Source organism: Rousettus aegyptiacus, unplaced genomic scaffold, assembly GCF_014176215.1.
Source record: "Rousettus aegyptiacus isolate mRouAeg1 unplaced genomic scaffold, mRouAeg1.p scaffold_m13_p_11, whole genome shotgun sequence".
Lineage (NCBI taxonomy): Eukaryota > Metazoa > Chordata > Mammalia > Chiroptera > Pteropodidae > Rousettus > Rousettus aegyptiacus.
The window spans coordinates 93,740,426-93,757,634 of NW_023416286.1; the positions used below are offsets into that span (position 1 = coordinate 93,740,426).

Here is a 17,209-nt window from a genome sequence, read left to right on the forward strand (position 1 = left end):
GCGTCCTTGTAACGTGGGAAAACAGTGAGAACGAGGAGAGTCACGTTTCCAAAACTGCCTGAAGGGAAACGGTGCGCAAGGCATAACCCCCCGAGACGGGTGGCCTCCTCACGAGCGCCGGGCGCTCGCCTTCCTGTGAGGACCCGTTAGCAGATCTGACCCCTTCCCGCTCCAAAAGCAAGTCACTCCAGGCTCATGCTGGGGAGCGAACTTCGCCGAGCGTCCTGTGGGAGTCACGGTCGGCCGGCCCGGGGCCCGGTGGCAGCGGTGGCAGCCGGCGACGGGTTGGTGACCCCCTTGGGGCGCGCCCTTCCCCCTCTGCTGAAGCCTGTTGTCCTGGGCGAGGCCCGTTGCACTGTAGTGTGAAATCGTTCAAAACTGGCGTTAATCTGCTTCATGAGACTTCAAATTGCGTACGGAAAGCATTGTCTGAGGCGAGGGGTGTGGTTATTTTAAAGCCTATAAATGATTTTTCAGAAATCGAAACTGCATCCTTAGTATTAAAATGAAAAGAAAGTAGCCTAAACAGACACGCCGAGGAGGAAGGGGGCTGCTTGCAGGCCATTGGCATCGGTCCCTCCACGCGGCGGCTGGTCACCGCCTCCGAGCCTCCCGCCTCGGCTCGTCACTGAGGACGCGCCTCTCCCCTCCTGCCCCCCGATTCAGATCGGAAGCTGCACCAGTCAAATGGGCCAAATTGCCATCGTCTCGCTTCAGAATTCCAACTCCAAAGTCATCGAGTGCTTCAACGTGGAGTCCCGCGTCCTGTGCATGGTGCACGTCCCCGCAGAGGGGGACGGCCAGGAGCCCAGCGCCCCTGCGGGGCCTGAGGCCGCGGCCAGGAGAGCACCGGGCGTCCCCACGGTCTGCCTGGGGACCGAGGAGGGCAGGTGGGTGCTCGTCACCGTCACGGCGGCATCGCGGGCACAGCAGCGAGGCCTGGGGCGGGCAGTCATGTGACCTGTGTGAGCAGGTCGTGGGGTCAGCGCATGCGGGGGCAGCTGCTTCCTCCTCATCCCTGTGTTCAGGGTACCCTCCCCACCACCACCGTGCGGGTAGTGGGGCACAGCCCACATTGTCCTCGGGAGCTGGCCCAGGCTGCGGGGCGCGTGGTCTTCCTGACCCGCAGCCCTGAGGTCCCCGGGAAGGGCCTGTCTGGAGCCCGGAGCGCCTCCGGTGCACCGAGGGGACCAGAGTGCCGCCCGTCATCTGGAGGCCGCGGGCGCCCCCGGCTCTCGCCCCCGGCTCAGCGCCCCCTCCCGCGGGCGCCCCCGGCTCTCGTCCCCAGCTCAGCGCCCCCTCCCGCGGGCGCCCCCGGCTCTCGTCCCCAGCTCAGCGCCCCCTCCCGCGGGCGCCCCCGGCTCGCGCCCCCGCTGACCCCCTCCTCCGCAGCATCTCCGTGTACCGGAGCAGCCCGGGCGCCAAGAAGACGCGGCTGCAGCACTTTTTTGCCCCCGAGCGGTCGCCGGTCCTGAGCCTGGCCTGCACGCCGCGGGGCCTGTGCGCCGGCCTCGTGGGCGGGGCGGTGGCCGTCTACGCCAAGGCAGAAGGTAACGGGGCGCGCGTCACAGCTTGCACCGCGTCTCGGGGTCACCGCTGAACCCCACCCCGTGTTTCCACCTCACGTCCTGGGGCACAGGTCACTGTCCCGCCCGCAAGGATGACGGGAAAGTGGCTGAGCACGCACGGCTTGTCTGGAAGGTCGGTCCCCTGCCGCCAGCCCGTCCAACGCCGCAGAGGGGACATCGGTGCAAACCCTCCCCGCCCCGGTGCCCAGCTGCCCTCACTCTGCACCCAGTGGGCCTGGGAACCCGGGCGCGGCCCGCGGCCCCGCCTCGGCTCCCCGTCCCTGTCCTTTCCTGCCTCCTTCGTTCTCTTCATTCTTTGGTCACGGACAGGCAGAATGTTCTCCCGGGTCCCAGTGACGGGGAGCTGGCGTCGCCGCCCCGCACACCGGCTGGGGGCCCTGCCTAAGCCCCTGGTCCCTCGGTGCCGTCCGGTGCGCGTGGGCGCTGCCCAGGGCCCCTGCGCCCAGCCCGGCCCACGGCGCGTGGCCGCATGTGGCGGCTCGGCCGCGCCGGGGACGCACGCCACACCTGGGCCCCCGCCCGCCTCCACCCTCTGTGCTGCGAGGCCCTGTCCACCTCGGGCACCGTGGCCACGTCGGCTCAGGCAGCCACAGCCCACTAGTGCCACGGGCGCTGCCCCTCACGTCCGGAGCCGCCTCCTGGTGTCCACACGGGGACAAGGGGCTCCGGTCGCCACTCGGCCACGCACATGGTCGCGTTGGGGCGCCACCCCCAGGCCCCGCTGCCCCCACACTGCGTCCCCACCACGTCCTCGTCCACGTCCCCTGAACACGACACCGCTTCGGAGTGTCGCCCGTCCACCTCGACCCTTGCCCCAGGCTCACCGCTCTGGCCCTGGCCACACACAAGTCCAGCTGGTGCTGTGCCTGGGAGGCCGTTGTGCACTTGGCCTTGGACTTCAGCCGGCACCTTGGAGGGGCCCCTCTGCCCCGAGAGCAAGGCCGCACCCCGCAGGAGCCTGGCGGGGGCCAGGAGGCCGCAGACGGCATCACGGCGCGTCTGGCCCTTCAGCAGGCGGCCAGGGAGTTGGGGGGCCTTCGGTGTGTGGACAGCGCCACACGACGAACGCCTCCCATTAATGTCGCAGTGACTTACACGCGGGTGCAGCTCGCGCCGGCCTCGTCACCTTCGGTGCGTGTGCCGCAGTCTGAGCTGCCCAGTGGGTGCTGGGGGGGGGGTGGATTGGGCAGCGCGTCCCGTGCAGGACGAAGGCAATCGGCTCCGAGCCACGACCCACGCTCCCTGGGGACGCGCTGCCATCTGACGGCGGTCAGCGAGGAGGCCGGACAGCCCGTGTCACCTGTTCACCGCGATGGGACTCCCCTCAGAATAGTCACATCTGCTTCGAGCAGTTTTTGTTGCTCCCCGAGGTGTCTGTCGGCCGACGCTTGGGGCAGAGTGTGAGCAGCGGGAGACTCCCCGCCAGACGGCTCGCCGCTCCCCGTGCCTCAGGAACACGCCTCCCGCGAGGGTGGTGTTTTTCGTACTCATTGAAGATGAGTTTTCTCCTGATACAGTATATGTTGTCATAATTGGGCAACATTTTAAATATGCCCATTCCTGCTTTTATTATATTAATTCTTACTTATGATTTTATTATAAAAGTAAGAAAGGGGATATTTAAACATTCGCCCAGTTATTTTGGGTGTGATTCCTTTAAATGATGACTGAATCATTTTATACATTATTGCAAGTGGCAGTGTTCACGGAGCACCTGCTGCTGGGGGCCGTGCTGAGCTTCCTGATGGCACTATCACATTGTAAATTCTCACAACAGCCTTTGAGGCACCTGGCAACATGGTCCCCATTTTGCTCAGACCTGGGGTGAGTGACCCGTCCAGGGCTCGTGGTGAGCGGCCGGCTGGGGGCAGAGCGGGGGCCCCGCTGGCTGGAGTCGCTCTGTGCCTTGTCACCGATGGGAACAGCATGAACCCCGGAGCTCTGAACCCCCGGATCCCGGTGTGGGCGTCAGCATCACAGACCATTCCGTTGTCTGCTGTTTAGAATTGGTCCTTTCCCCCCAGTTCCTATACACAGGTAACCGAATTCCAATGAAACTAAAAGAAGTGTTTCCTTTTAAGATGGAGCCTGGGACCCCGAGCCCCACGCGGTGATAAAGTTAGGCGTGCTGCCCGTCAGGAGCCTGCTGGTGACGGAGGAGGCGCTCTGGGCTGCTTCCGGGGGGCAGGTCTTCGTCATCGGCGTGGAGACGCTTGGCGTGCAGGTGAGCGGCTGGGCGTCCGAGCGGGTGGAGCAGGCGCTTCCAGGACCAGACCCAGGGACTCTGGGCGCCGCCATCTGGGCCTTGCCCCTCGCACACAGCAGACGGGCAGCCACACCTGTGGCCAACGGGAGTTCCTTCCAGACCTGGCTGAGGGAGACAGCTTGCCGTGTGGTCGCCGCGTGGCCGTGCAGGTGTGGCGTGCAGTGCTACAGATGCCCCAGCGACGCTGTGCAGACGCCGTCCCTTCAGAGCAGGGCAGCCGGAGGGAGGGAGGGAGGGCGGGGGTTTCGTTGCCATTGTCCCTCTGGCTCTGGCCACGTCACGTGTTGTTTTCAGTGTTAGAGGGTGACACGCACCTGGCTTGCCCGTCCGGGACGGTCCCTTACTGCGACGCTCCCTGAGTAAACTCCAGTGACACGGGGACGTGGCCAGCCTCATGGGTTAAAGTCCCCCTGTCCCACCACGAGAGGCGAAGCTGGGACGTGGCTCAGAGAAGGGGCCACGTCCCCTCGGAGGCCCTGTCCCCACAGACGGGCCCTGCCACCGTGGCCGTCAGGCCGTCCGTGTCCAGACTCTCCTCGGGGCCCGAGTCCCTAGGGCATGGACTGCGGCCACTTTGCCCACGTGTCACCAGACGCGAGTTAAGAGGGTCGCGAAGTCTGACTTTGCGGCGCAGGACGTGCTCCGGTGCCACGTCACATTTCCCCCCGCAGGCTTTGCCCCGACGCGACAGCCGCTTTGCTCACAGGGCGTGGCGACCACGTAGACGCAGGTGGCGGTCAGTGGCAAAGTCCACGTCGACGTGGGTGGGGTGGTCAGTAGTGACGTCCACACAGATGGCAGCGGTCGGTGGACGTGGGTGGCGGGCCGTGTGACGGGCCCCGAGGCCCCACATGTGGGGGCCACAGGTGCATCGGGAACTGGGTCCCACGCTGCCCGTGCCAGACCATGAGCAGCTGGCCTGTCTGCTTCCGGGCGGCGCCCTCCCCCCCCCCCCAGCCCCCGGGCCCCGCCTCCGGAAGCCACACTGACCGGGGGGCGGGACGGAAGCGTTTTCAGTTGCTTTTGCCCGATGTTGCTGCTTCCGTCCACCCGGGGCGTTTTCTGGCGTGCGCCCCTGGAGAGACGCCTCCGGCCAAGCACAGCGCCAGCGTGTAGCCGGCCGTGGCCACCGTGCAGACACCAGACAGCCGGGGCGTGGGGCCGCCGCGCCCCCACGTCACTGTGGCCGCGTAGTGACAGCCAGGGTTCCAGCCCCGGCGCGGCCAGCTGACCTTGGCCGAGTCCCAGACTGCGCCTCCGTTACCAGGCGTGTAAGTCAGGGACGCGCCGCTTCCTCTGGCTTTTGCGGGTAAAGAGAGATGGAAGTGTCCAGCGGCAGCACCCGGGGGTGGCCGTTGCTCGTTGTTGTGATGAGTTACTGTTTCAATAAGCATCGTATACGGGAGCCAGATGGAACGTGTTGTAGTCTATAGTTGGGTTTCTTTTCCCACAGAAGGAATAATCTCGTTCTTTCTTTAAAATGTTTCTTCAAACGCAGTGCGTTAAGTTCCTGTGAATTTATAGCAAACAGATGGTTTCTGTGGCTGCCGCCCGTGCACTCCCAGGCTGACCCGACGTGAAGTTATGACCTCATTAGTCTAATCAGAATATCAGTTCCACGTGTTCCAAAGAGTTCACATGCTGTAAATCTCGAAAACTCAGAAGTAATATGTTTGGATCCAAATAAAAGTCCCCTTTCTGTGCATTTTTAGTTCTGAAATGAGCAAGTGCATTTACAGCGAGAGGAACAGATGTGCTTTCCTGGAAAAACGCGGAATTCCCTGCATGGTCCCCGGGTGCAGGGAGACAGCGGCGGGGGCTGGCGAGCTGACCGACAGGACCGAGCAGCCCGGCCGAGTCGCCTTGGGGCAGAGGTGGGCGGAGGGGGACCAGCGGCGGCTTCCCCCGGGGACGTCCATGCGTGCTCGATGTGGGCTTCCCTGGCCAAGTGGCCAGGCCCGGGCCAGCAGGCCAGGTGCCGCCTGCAGAGGGCACTTCAGTAGCTGTCGTGACACCGGCGGCAGCCAGAGGGGGGGGCATCTCTGTGCTCCTTTTTCTCACGTAGCACTGAGCCGGCTGGTTGTGGCTCGTTTCTTTGTCACCTCTGGATGTCACCTTCCTGTGCCCACGGCGCTTTCCTGGTGAGCTGTGGCCACGGTTCCCCGAAGTGACGAGAAGAGCCGGCTGTGGGGAAGCCCTGTGCCCCAGACGGGCGGTGGCAGCTTCTCCTCGAGCATGTCGGAGGCTCGGGCAGTGTGGCCGGTGGGCTTCCAGCCCGTCCCTTCTAGTCATTTCTCTCTGGCCGGATCTCTGGGGCCTGGTGGTGACCCGGGCAGTGCAGCAGGGACCATGGGTTCCGTCTGAGGGAACGCATGTCGGTCTGTGGGGTCAACATGGAGACTCCCCCCAAGGAGCCGGCAGAGGGTGGGGCCTCGCTCGACCCGTGCCGGCCGAGCTGTCCAGCTGTGCAGACGCCGGAAGGCTGTGGCCCCGTCTCACGGGTCCCGCCTCTGCCCAGGGCCCGGGACGCTCGGGCCTGGGGGTCTGAGCCGCCCGCTCGGTGTCAGGGCACAGTCCCGGCAACAAGAGCCTGGTGAGCCCACGCGGGCTGTCCACACAGGCCCGGCTCTGAGACTCAGCCGGGGGATGGGCAGGCTATGGCAGGGGGCAGAGCGTCCGTCTGGGCATCCGTGGGACGCAGACCCTGGCCGCGGCTCAGACTGCCCAGCAGAACCGAGGGCTGTGTCGGAGGCACCCAGAGCGCGGTTCTCTGCTCCCAGGGGGCTGCTCGTGGGACCGGGCGGTCCGCTCGGGTACACAGATGCGGGGTGGGGGGACCATGGGGAGGAGGCCGTGTCCCCATGTGTCCAGGACGCCCGGGGCTCGGCCGTGCCCCAGCCCGCCTCCCCCGCGGCCTCCCGACTCCAGGCGACTGCCACACCGGCTGCACCCCATTGCTCTTGCGTCATTCAGGAGGCAGTCGTCGGCCCCCCGGGCCCAAGCCAGGCCGGGGTGCAGACTCGGAGCAGCAGGGCTGGCTGGCCTGTAGAGGGTGCTTGGGCAGAGGGCACTGCCGAGTCTGCACACAGAGTCCAGGGGACCCTGGCTGGCGCCCGCCTGCCACAACCACAACCTTGCGCCCCCAGGCGCCCCCCCACTCCCTCCCGTCTCCCTCACTCCGGTCCTGGCTGCCCGGCCACGCCTGCTGGGACACTGGCTGGGCTAGGACCCCACTACAGGGTCCGGTCCCCCCTAGGTCCACGGGCTGTGCGCTCGAAGCCGCACATTCTCAGCCGCGGTGAGGGGGACACACCTTAGGGGAGCCGATACGTCCCAGCTGCACAGCGTGGTTTGGGGGTGACCATCCCGTGCTCCACATCCTCACAGTGTATGGCGGGCGACTCTGGGCTCCAGCCGCACCCGTCACGGGCAGGATGCTGGCACAGCCCTGAGCTGCCCATGGGGTCCAGGGCGGGTTCCGCGGCTGCCCGGGCCCCCAGCCATCGCCTTCCGCTTGGTCCCGCAGAGCCAGCTCGAGGCCCACCAGGAGGATGGCATGGTGGTGTCCCACATGGCCGTCGCCGGCGTGGGCATCTGGACCGCCTTCACCTCCGGCTCCACCCTGCGCCTGTTCCACACGGAAACGCTCAGGCACCTGCAGGACGTCAACATAGCCACGCCCGTGCACCACCTGCTGCCAGGTGAGCGGCCCGGCCGCCCCGCGGGCTCGGGGTTGGGGGCCTGTCTCACAGGCCCCGTGTCTGGGCACGGACAGCGTTCGTCAAGTGACTCAGGGCTAGTGTGGACCTGAATTAAGTGCCATTCAGACGGTGAGGTCACTGGTGATTCTCGGGGTGAGACCAGCAGGACGGGGTCCCTGGGTGGGGCTCTCGGGGGTCACAGCAGCCTCTGGGGGGGCCACTCTGTGGCGGTGCCCCGCTCAGCTTCTGGCGGCAGCAGGGACTGAGCGGGCTGTGGCGATGGCCCGGCTCAGGCCCCGACGCCGTGCGCACAGACGTGTGGAGCCCGCCGCCCTGCAGGGGTGGAGGTCCCAGCTCTGCCCCAGGACACGGTGTCCGCACACTTGCTGCGTGGCCACTGCCGGTGGCCAAGCCGCAGAGCGCAGCGTGACCACGCTCGGCTCCCGGAGGCCCCACCCCCCGGAAGTGACCTGTTCATCTCCGTCACGTGGGCCTCGATGTCCTCGTCCCCATGTGCCTGGCTCTCCAGTGACGGGGCCGGGGCCGTGCAGTCACGGCGCCCCCTGCCTGGGGCGCCCCTCGGGCCTGACATCCGTGTCCACGCGGCCCCCGCTCCTGCCAGGCCGCCCGGCCTCTTGTCCGGAGCCGTGGTGGCCCCCGCGTGCGCCCAGCCCTGCCCGCCATGGAGCCCGGCGAGGCGCCGCCCAGCTCCCTGGTCCCTGGGGTGCTTCTCGTAGTCCCCTCCCTGGCTCGGTGGCACCGTGGCCTCGCGGCCTGGGAGCCAGGGGGTGACTCCCGAGGAATCGGGGTTTGTAGGCTGCAGGGCGACCTGCTACGCGGCCAGCAGTGGCTCCTAAATGCCCTCGTCAGAGTGTCCCCCATCGCACGGCGACTTAGGGAGCAAGATGCCACAGCCCCTTCCCGGTCCTTCCCGCATCGTGTCCCCTCCAGGCCAGCGTCTCGTGGTGATGTGACTCGTCACCCTGTTCCTGGCCCAGTGTTCCCGCCGGTGCCTTCCACGCGGGGCGTGAGCAGGGCACTCGGGCTGGGACGTAAAGTTCCAACAGGTTCTCGATGAAGACTCCCCAGGCCAGAAAGCGGAATTCGAGAAAGTAACCGTCTGAGCTGTCGCTTGCGCCCCTGTTGGTCGGAACACGATGGCGTCTTCCCCTCCCCTGGTGGCGACGGCACCTGCAGGTGGCTGGGCACCGAGCCCATCTCGTCCTTCGCTCGCTGAGCCGCCACCAGGACAGCCGGCCGCGTCAGAATCGGCCGCTCGCATGTGGGCGGTCGGCCAGCTCTCTGGGCCATGCGGGGCAGGACGCCCAGCATGGGAGCCGGGGTCTTCGCCGCGTGTGGCTGCGAGCAGTCCCGGAAGGGACGTCACGGGGCAGCTCTGCCTAGACCGCTTGCAGGGGAGAGTGGGTGGGACAGGGGCGAGCCCCCAGTGTCCCTGGTTCCAGGGCCGACGCCACGACACGACGTGGCCAACGGTTCACGAAAAGGTCCTCTGTGTAAGTCTCCCGGACACCGCCAGTGGCGTCGAGGGCTCAGCCAGCTCAGGCGGGCTTGCGCTGGCCTCGGCTCAGGGGACAAAACCGACAGGCGGGTGGGTCCCCGTCCCCTGGCGCCTGGCGCCATCTGGCCAAGCTGCAGCTGGCTAAGCAGCGCTCAGCCCTGCGTCGCCCAGAGCCTGGCCCCGGCTCCCTTCTCTGCACGTCGGGGTGAGGGCGGGGTGACTCCGGGCAGAGCACCCCCCAACCCCACCCTTAGGGGGCTCCCCCTGCTCTGTGTGCGTTGTGAACGCAGGAACGGGCCGGAGGCCGCCTTTCAGGCCCCGAGGCCAGAGCTCACGCTTCGTCGCCGGGGGTCACTGCGGAGCAGGCCGGGGGTTCCCGGAAGCCTGCGTGGTCAGCGCGCCTCGTTTAGCTCCTGCTGAGACCGTGCAGCCGCCCTCTCCGCAGCAGCACCCCCGGCACCCCTGGGAAGGGGTCCCCTACGGCAGCCCCTCCTGAGGCTACCAGTTCCGCTAATGATTTCAGTTAAGTTTCCGTGTGTGAAATGAGCGATGACGAGGTGCGGATGGCTTTGCAACGGAGTGGCCGTCCTCCCCGTGGCTTTCTGTCCTCGGCATCTGTGGCTTTCGGACCCGGCAGAGGGGAAGGGGTTCCCGCTCGCGCCTCCTCGGCGGCTGGCGGGTGGTCGACAGCCGTGGCCGGGCGGCGGGGAGAAGCCCATGCTTTTCGGAGGCCTTGCCAGGGGCCAAGGGGTGTTTCTCTTCCTGTTCCCGTGCACCCCGCTCCCCCACGGCGGGGTCACCCCATCTGGCCCCCAGGGACCCTGTGCTTCCTCTTCAGAAAGACCCACTTCCGGAGGCAGGACCCTCTCTACGGAGGGGTAGGGGGCTCCCCGGGGCCCGAGGCGGGGCGGGGGGACGCCACAGCCCGTGGCCGTGTGGGGGATGGGGGGAGTCGTGAGCAGTGACAAAGCCGCCTTGAAAACGCTCTTCCGACGGTTGGAGGTGAGCTCCGCGTCCGCAGCATCTGGGGGCGCTGGCGTGTTTCACGAGGTTCTCTGGGGTACACGTGCAGTTCGCATGGAGGGGAAACTCCCGTGATCCTCTGCGCTCGTCCCGGAAGCCGCGGGCTGCGTGAAGAGCTTCAGGCGCTGGATGTGGGGACAGGCGGGTGCCGGGGGCCGTCACCGGAGGGGCTCTGGTCCTGGGCCCCCGAGGGGCAGGCCTGGCGGAGCTCACGCCCAGCCCCCCGCCCGCAGCGCCCGCGCCTTCAGCCAGCCCCTCCCTGCTTCTGCGCGTCTGGGTGCACACGCCTCTGCAGTGGGGGTGCCCGCCCTCCACGGAGCACATGGTCTGCCTAACTCCCCTGCGTCCCACCCACCCCATGTCCCCTTTCACCCCACATCCCCCCTGCACCCCACATTCCCCCCTGCACCCCACGTCTCCCCTGTACCTCACATACTCCCTGTACCCCACGTTCCCCCCTGCACCCCACGTCTCCCCTGCACTCCACGTCTCCCCTGTACCTCACATACTCCCTGTACCCCACATTCCCCCTGCACCCCACGTTCCCCCCTGCACCCCACGTCCCCCCTGCACCCCACGTCTCCCCTGTACCTCACATACTCCCTGTACCCCACATTCCCCCTGCACCCCACGTTCCCCCCTGCACCCCACATTCCCCCCTGCACCCCACGTCTCCCCTGTACCTCACATACTCCCTGTACCCCACGTTCCCCCCTGCACCCCACGTCTCCCCTGCACCCCACGTCTCCCCTGTACCTCACATACTCCCTGTACCCCACGTTCCCCCCTGCACCCCACGTCCCCCCTGCACCCCACGTCTCCCCTGTACCCCACGTCTCCCCTGCACCCCACGTCCCCCTGCACCCCACGTCCCCCCTGAACTCCACATACCCCCTGAACTCCACATACCCCCTTCACCCCACGTCCCCCCTGCACCCCGTGTGCCTAGAGAGAGCTACAAACTCCTTCTCGGGAGCGTTTTTCTCAGTCTGTTGAGATTTGCTTCCAGGTGTAGCCTCTGGGAACAATAAATTTTATTAAAATTTTCTACAAGTTTGGACATTCTTAGGTCAACACAATATTTTCAGAATTATCAATTCTTTGGGAAGGAAAAGTTCAGTCAGAAATTCAGATTTTGGAGAAAAAGTAAATGAAACTCCATTGGCCAAACCAAAACATTTCAGGACTTTCAAATCATGAAAATGCTGCATTTCTCCATGCGAATGGTCCCCGTGTGTGTGCGGGGCTGACTTCCAGGGAGGGGTGCGCGTGTTGGGGGGTGCCTCTTGGCCCCACAGCACCCCTGCACGAGGCCCCGGGGCCAGGGCGAGGATGGCCGCGGGGGGTCCTGAGCCCCCCTGCTTTTGTTTCCAACACTTGTATGTTTAAAAGGAAGCTCGTTAAATTAGGGCCCGGGGGCACAGCGTCGTGGGACCACATCCCCTTTGCATTCCCTGGGGCGTAGAGAAGTGGCCGCGGGAAGGTGGGGTTCGCTGCTCTGGCCACGCTGTCACGGCCGCTTCATGGGCGCTGGGGGAGCATGCAGGCCGGAGGCGTTGGCGGCAGATGCCCCTTCGCCCGGCACGGCCGGCCGCCCCAGGGAGCCGCGCCTCGCGGAACGACCCTCGCGACCTCCCAGCCGCTCTGGCGCCCCTGGCACTGGGGGCCCGGTCGCAGACCTCCCCCGAAGCGTGAGTGGACGAGTTTTCCTGCCTCGCGGGTGGCCCCGGGCTGCCGCGCACGTCCGAGCATCCGCGCGGCCCACCCAGCCCTGCCCGGCGGCCGCGTGGGCGACAGCCAGCCTCACGCTTCTGCTCCGCTCCGACAGTGACGGCCCCTCGGGGCCTGCGCGTGGGACAGCGTCAGAGGCCGACACACAGTTCTGACACGTTTCTAAAACCCGAGCCACTAAAGCACAGGCAAACATTCGGATTCCTGGGAACGTACATATCGCTGCCTTTCGAATAACGTAAAATCTACGTTTAGAGATGGAAGCAAACCTTTGCTCTCGTTCTCGTTTCTGTTTTTCGCGTTTTTCCCCCCTGTGGCCTACATAAGCCATGAACTTGGCTCCTGTGGGCACGCCCATCGGCCTGGGGCTCCGGGTCAGATCGTTGGCTTCCCGTGCCCTTCATCCGAGATGAGCTCCAGGTCGAATGACTTCTGTTCCTGCAGGAGAGGAGCACAGTTCGTTTCCGACGGGTCACCACTGCCTAAGTCCTTCTCGGCTCTGGGCTCCGGGCCGAGTGGGGAAGGGCTGGGAGCCTTTCCGAACCCCTTTTCAAGGCTGCCCTGCTGCCAGAGGGCAGGCCGGGCAGGGCCGCGGGCAGGTCCAGAGTCGCCTGGGAGGCATCTGCTCCGTGGCAGAGCCCTGCGGCCCGTCACCGCCCAGAGCAAGCTGTTTCATCATCCTGGGTCTCAGAGCCTCGTCTGTAAAACAAACAAAACAAACAGGAGAAAGCCCTGAGGCCCGTCCAACTCCCGCGTTTTGTCACGGCGCCTCCCCATGTTGTCGTGAAACCGCCGGAGCCTCGCGCACAAGCTGCGTTGCTGAGTGGCGGGCCGGCGCGCCCGTCCTGCGGGGCCGCTGTCGCCTCTGCAGAGGTGTCTCCTGCTGGAGCAGGACCGGCCCACGTCTGCGTGTGTGTGTGTGTGTGTGCATGTGTCTGTGTGCTCGGGCGCACATGCGTGCATGCATCCGTGTGCTCATGTGCACACATCTTGCTAGTGTGCACAGGCGTGCATGTATCTGCTCCTGTGCACGTGTGTGCATGCATCTGTGTGTGCACGTGTGTGCCTGTGTGTGCGTGCATGCGTACCTCAAGGCCCTGGGCTGCACCGACCACAGCTGAACCGTTGCAGAGGTGACCAGCACATTCAGTTCGCCTCTGAAGGGCCAGCCGAGGGAGCCGGGCGGCTGTCCCGTCTGGTCCAGCTCATGGGGTGCAGGGTGTGGTGAGCGCTCCAGCAACCCTGCTCCCGGGGGGGCTCGCTGGACGCAGGAGCACTCTGGGGCCAGGTCTGTCGTATGTGCAGTGGGGCGCTGGGTGCCTGGCCCAGTGTGGCCACGTCAGAGACCAGACTCTCCGTCTGTCCGCACAGGGCACCAGCGGCTGTCCGTGACCAGCCTGCTCGTCTGCCACGGCTTGCTGATGGTCGGCACCAGCCTGGGCGTCATCGTGGCTCTGCCCGTCCCCCGTCTGCAGGGCATCCCCAAAGTGACCGGTGAGTAGACACTTGCGCACCCGGCAGCCCCGGCCTCTGCTCCTCCCACGATCTCGTGCGGCCCTCGGTCTGTGGCCGAGCAGTCGCTTACACAATGCAAAGTGTTCGGGTTTTTCTGAGCGTGACGTGTTTCGGTTCACCATTCAGCAGCATCGTAGATCACAGGGGGGTTAGACATCGTGTCTGTGTGTGTCAGAAGCGGAAACGCGGAAGGTGAGAGACGCCGTGGCCTGAGGTGTTGCCCGCGGCGGCGGTGCCGTCGACGCGGCGTCTCCACGTGCCGTGTCCGTGGTCCAGGGAGCATCTCGGCGTGAACACGTGTCTTCATGTTGCCTGTCTGGCCACTCGTAGTGTCTCTGGTCACACTCGTGTTCCTCCCTGGAAACGATCCTCTCACGCTGCGGAGCCGGGAGCCGGGGCCCGGAAGCCCCTCGTGCTTTCCGCGGCGTGGGCGGGCGTCCGGGTGGGCGCGGCCCTTTCAGAAAGTGATGGGGCTCGTGGCCCCCGAGCCTGGAAACGCCCGTGCGTCGGTTCAGGCACCTGTCTGGGGAGACGGCCTGGTGCGTGCGCGAAGCAGGTGCACGGAGATGCTCCCCGCACGGCGCTTGGTGTCTGACACGCGGCAGGGAGCGCCCCACGGCCCCAGCTAGGGGAGGGGACCCTCGGAGAGTGGCCACGGCGCCGTGTCAGAGCACGGCGTGGCCAGCGAGAGCGGCATCTGTGAGTTGCTTTGACGCGGAAGCGCGTTAATTCTGAAGGAGACGGAAAACCAAGGTCTTAAACTTCACGTCGAGCTCTCGGGGAAAAGGTTTGTAGAAAACCCACCAGAGCGCTAGTAAAGATTCTGTGTCCGTGGTTGCTTGCTGGCGTGGACGCTGGACCGCGTCCTGGTGACTGCGGGCACCGCTCCGCTGCCGGCCGCTCTGTGACAGACCAGCTGGTGCTGGGCGCAGCCCGGCTGTGGGCGCTGGGGACCCCAGCCCTGCCCGCCGCGCTCCGCGTGCCGCGCATGCACGCGGCGGCGGGGCGCTGACAAGGCCCCCGAGCCCTGCCCGTCGTCGGCAGGGGGCCGGCCGCGGCTCTCCTCCTGAGTGCCCCGTCCTCTCCTGCCCGTCCGCTCCGTGATTCTGCCGGGCTCCACCTCAGAACGCGTGTTCGCGCTCGCTGCTCCTGCGTCTCCTGAGCCGGCTGGCGCGGCCGCGGCCCCTGCGGCTTGCTCCTCTCAGCCGTGCTGCCGAGCCGCGGCCTCGCTGGGCGGCTGTCCCTGGGGCGCGTGCTGCTCGCCTTGGAGGCCCGCGCGTCCCTGGGGTGTTCGCTGGGTCCCAGGACCCGCGTTCCATGCGGTGCCCCCTCCGGGGCGTGTGTCGGGAGCGGACTCGCTGTGTGTCGGGGACGCAGGTGCTCGGCGTCGGCAGGCGCGTCCGGCCCTCCGTGTCCCGCACGCCCCGCCCAGGACGCACCCAGCAGGGCGAGAAGCCTGGCAGTTCAGTCTGCTCGGCCGGGGTGCGGGGCCAGGGTGGGGTGCGGGTTAGGGCTGCGGCCTGCGCTAGCCCAAGTCGTTGGTGACGTGGCCCAGGCTTCCTGGGTCCACGGCACGTTACCCGCAGCATGCTCCACAACCGAGGAGGCGCCGTGCCCGCCGGCCTCAGGAGGCCGGCGCCCGGGGTCGCGTCTCCGGGGGACCCGGGGAGCTTCTGATGGGCTGTCGAGTCCGGTGGTGGCTTTGCAATTAGAAGCACATCACCTCTAACCCGGAAGTCCCCGTTTTAATGAAAACCACAGAACTAACTTCTAAACCCCAGAACCTTCTTGTGGTGAGAAACGGGGGGGAGGTTCGGGCACCCTGCCCCTAAAACGGGCCCATTTCAGTGTTTGGACTTCCTTAGCCGGGACTCGGGAGAGCCGGTCGGGGTCTGCAGAGCAGTGCGCGGCGACTGTGCCGAGGCCGGGAGGGAAGGCATTCCCTCGCTCCAGACGCCTGCTGGCGGCGATGCTATCAGCCGCCACCGGAGTGCTGTCGTCCAGCCAGTCCCTGAGCAGCAGGGCTTCTCCCCGGGCCCCGTGGCTGGGTGGGGGGCGCGCGGGCCGGGTCTGCCGGCACCTGCTGAGCACACCCCCTTCCAGGCAGAGGCATGGTGTCCTACCACGCGCACAGCGGGCCTGTCAAGTTCCTGATCGCGGCCACCACTGCCCCCAAGGCAGACAAGGACAAGCCCAGGGCCAGCCCGGCCGCTGGCGCGGACCCACAGGATGCAGACCAAAAGGACACAGCACCCGGCGAGGGCGCCCGGCCCTGCCCGAGTCAGCACAGCCCCGACGCCGTGTGGCTGGGGGCTTCCCCGGGCCCCGCGACGCACAGAACTGGGCTCTCGTCGTCGTCCGGGTCCCCGGAGCCCGGGTCCGAGGACGGCTTTGACCTCCTGCAGGCCCCTGGCCCCGCGCAGGCCCGGGGGCTGAGCGCCCGCTGCACGCGAGTCAGCTCCGTGCTGCTGGCCTGCGGGGGCCAGGGCCGCCGGCGCTTAGGCCGCAGGGCCCGGCAGCCGCGGCCCGAGGAGCAGGTGTCCTCCGTCATGGTGTGGCGCGTCCCGCTGCTCCACGCGTGACGGCCGAGTGCCCGGCCGCCCGCCCGCAGCCGCGGCGCGGGTCCCGGCGTCTGCGGGGGAGACGCGGGGGACGTCGCGGTGCCGGGCCCCCCCCCGCCGCGGCCTGTCGCTGCGGCACCTGCAGACGAGGCCCCGGGGGCGCGCGGCGCGGCGCAGGGACCTGGTGGCGGCCGTTCGATCGGCTCTGCCGGGCGGGGCGTCGTTTCCTTCCAGAGCCGCCTCGGTCACAGCGAGGGGCCGCCGGGCCGGGCCGCGCTTTGCTTCCCGAACAAGCTGAGCTCCCCGAAGTGGTATAATGTGTATGTTGTATATTTTAACAAAGTAGTATTTTTATATTTTTTGGGTTTTTTGTGTTAAAAAGTTAACAGTTAATGTTTTCGTCAACATGGCATGTGTAACGTTTCGCTAATGACGTCTGCTCTGAACCAAAGTGCTCAGCACCTGTCAGCGTTCAGGCTCCAGCGCTGGCCCCGGAACGTCCCCCCCGTCTCGTCTCGCGCAGCCTTCACGTCCACGCGGGAAGCGTGGGGGCGCGTCCTGGCCCACGCTCCCGGGCCGTTTCTCTCACCCGGCGACCTGCAATACCGCGCCTCTGGGCGCGTTCTGAATGACTCAGGGTGCCAGCGGCTGGGGCTGTGCCCTCGCTGGCGCTGGGACAGGGGCGAGGCGGGGGACGCGCCCATCGCAGGGCCTGCCGCCGGGCGGGCCGGCGTGCTCCGCCCGTGTGTACGCGTCACTGCCCTGCGCTCTGGGTGACCGAAGACCTAACGCAGGCCTTCACCGGAAATGAGTTTCTTAGCACTTTACAGGTGACTAAAAATGCTAATTTTATGATTTAGCCAAATATTTTCCAAGATGGAAGTAACTCTCCCCAAGCTATCTTAAACTGTTAGCTGCTATCTTATTTTATAAATAAAACCTTTTTATTTAAGATGCCGTGTCACCGAGTTGCCTTTGTCCCCAGGGAACACAGCGGGGCAGCTCCGTGCGGGCGCGAGGGGCGGTGCGAAGGCCCCTTCGACGCGGCCTCAGCCGGGCCGCCGTGCGAGCCCTCGCTCAGCGTCCCGCGTCGGTGGTGGGGTGGGAGGTCGGGGCAGAGGGGCTCCCGAGCCGGGAAGCTCGCGTGTCCTCACCGTGAAAAGCGGTGGCTTTGGGTGACGTCACGGGCCGAACGCACATCACGAGCCGAGGCGCTTGTGGTGGGGCCTCCGAGGGTCCCGCGCCCTGCGTGGCACCCAGAAGCTGCTGTGCTGTCCGTGCTGTGTCACAAAGCTCTCCTCGCG

At 66.4% G+C, this 17,209-nt stretch overlaps 1 protein-coding gene across 6 annotated transcripts in view; it reads left to right on the forward strand.

Annotated features, from left to right (window-relative positions):
• ARHGEF10 (Rho guanine nucleotide exchange factor 10) overlaps positions 1-16,857 on the forward strand; it is a 60,731-nt gene extending 43,874 nt beyond the window's left edge. For all 6 annotated transcript variants that reach the window (XM_036228975.1, XM_036228972.1, XM_036228976.1 and 3 more), the window contains 6 exons: positions 667-890; positions 1,393-1,550; positions 3,671-3,813; positions 7,382-7,556; positions 13,201-13,323; positions 15,448-16,857. In XM_036228975.1, the coding sequence (XP_036084868.1) occupies positions 667-890; positions 1,393-1,550; positions 3,671-3,813; positions 7,382-7,556; positions 13,201-13,323; positions 15,448-15,926 (1,302 nt within the window). In that variant the 3' untranslated portion in view covers positions 15,927-16,857. The remainder of the gene's footprint in view (positions 1-666; positions 891-1,392; positions 1,551-3,670; positions 3,814-7,381; positions 7,557-13,200; positions 13,324-15,447) is intronic.
• Positions 16,858-17,209: the final 352 nt, after the last annotated feature.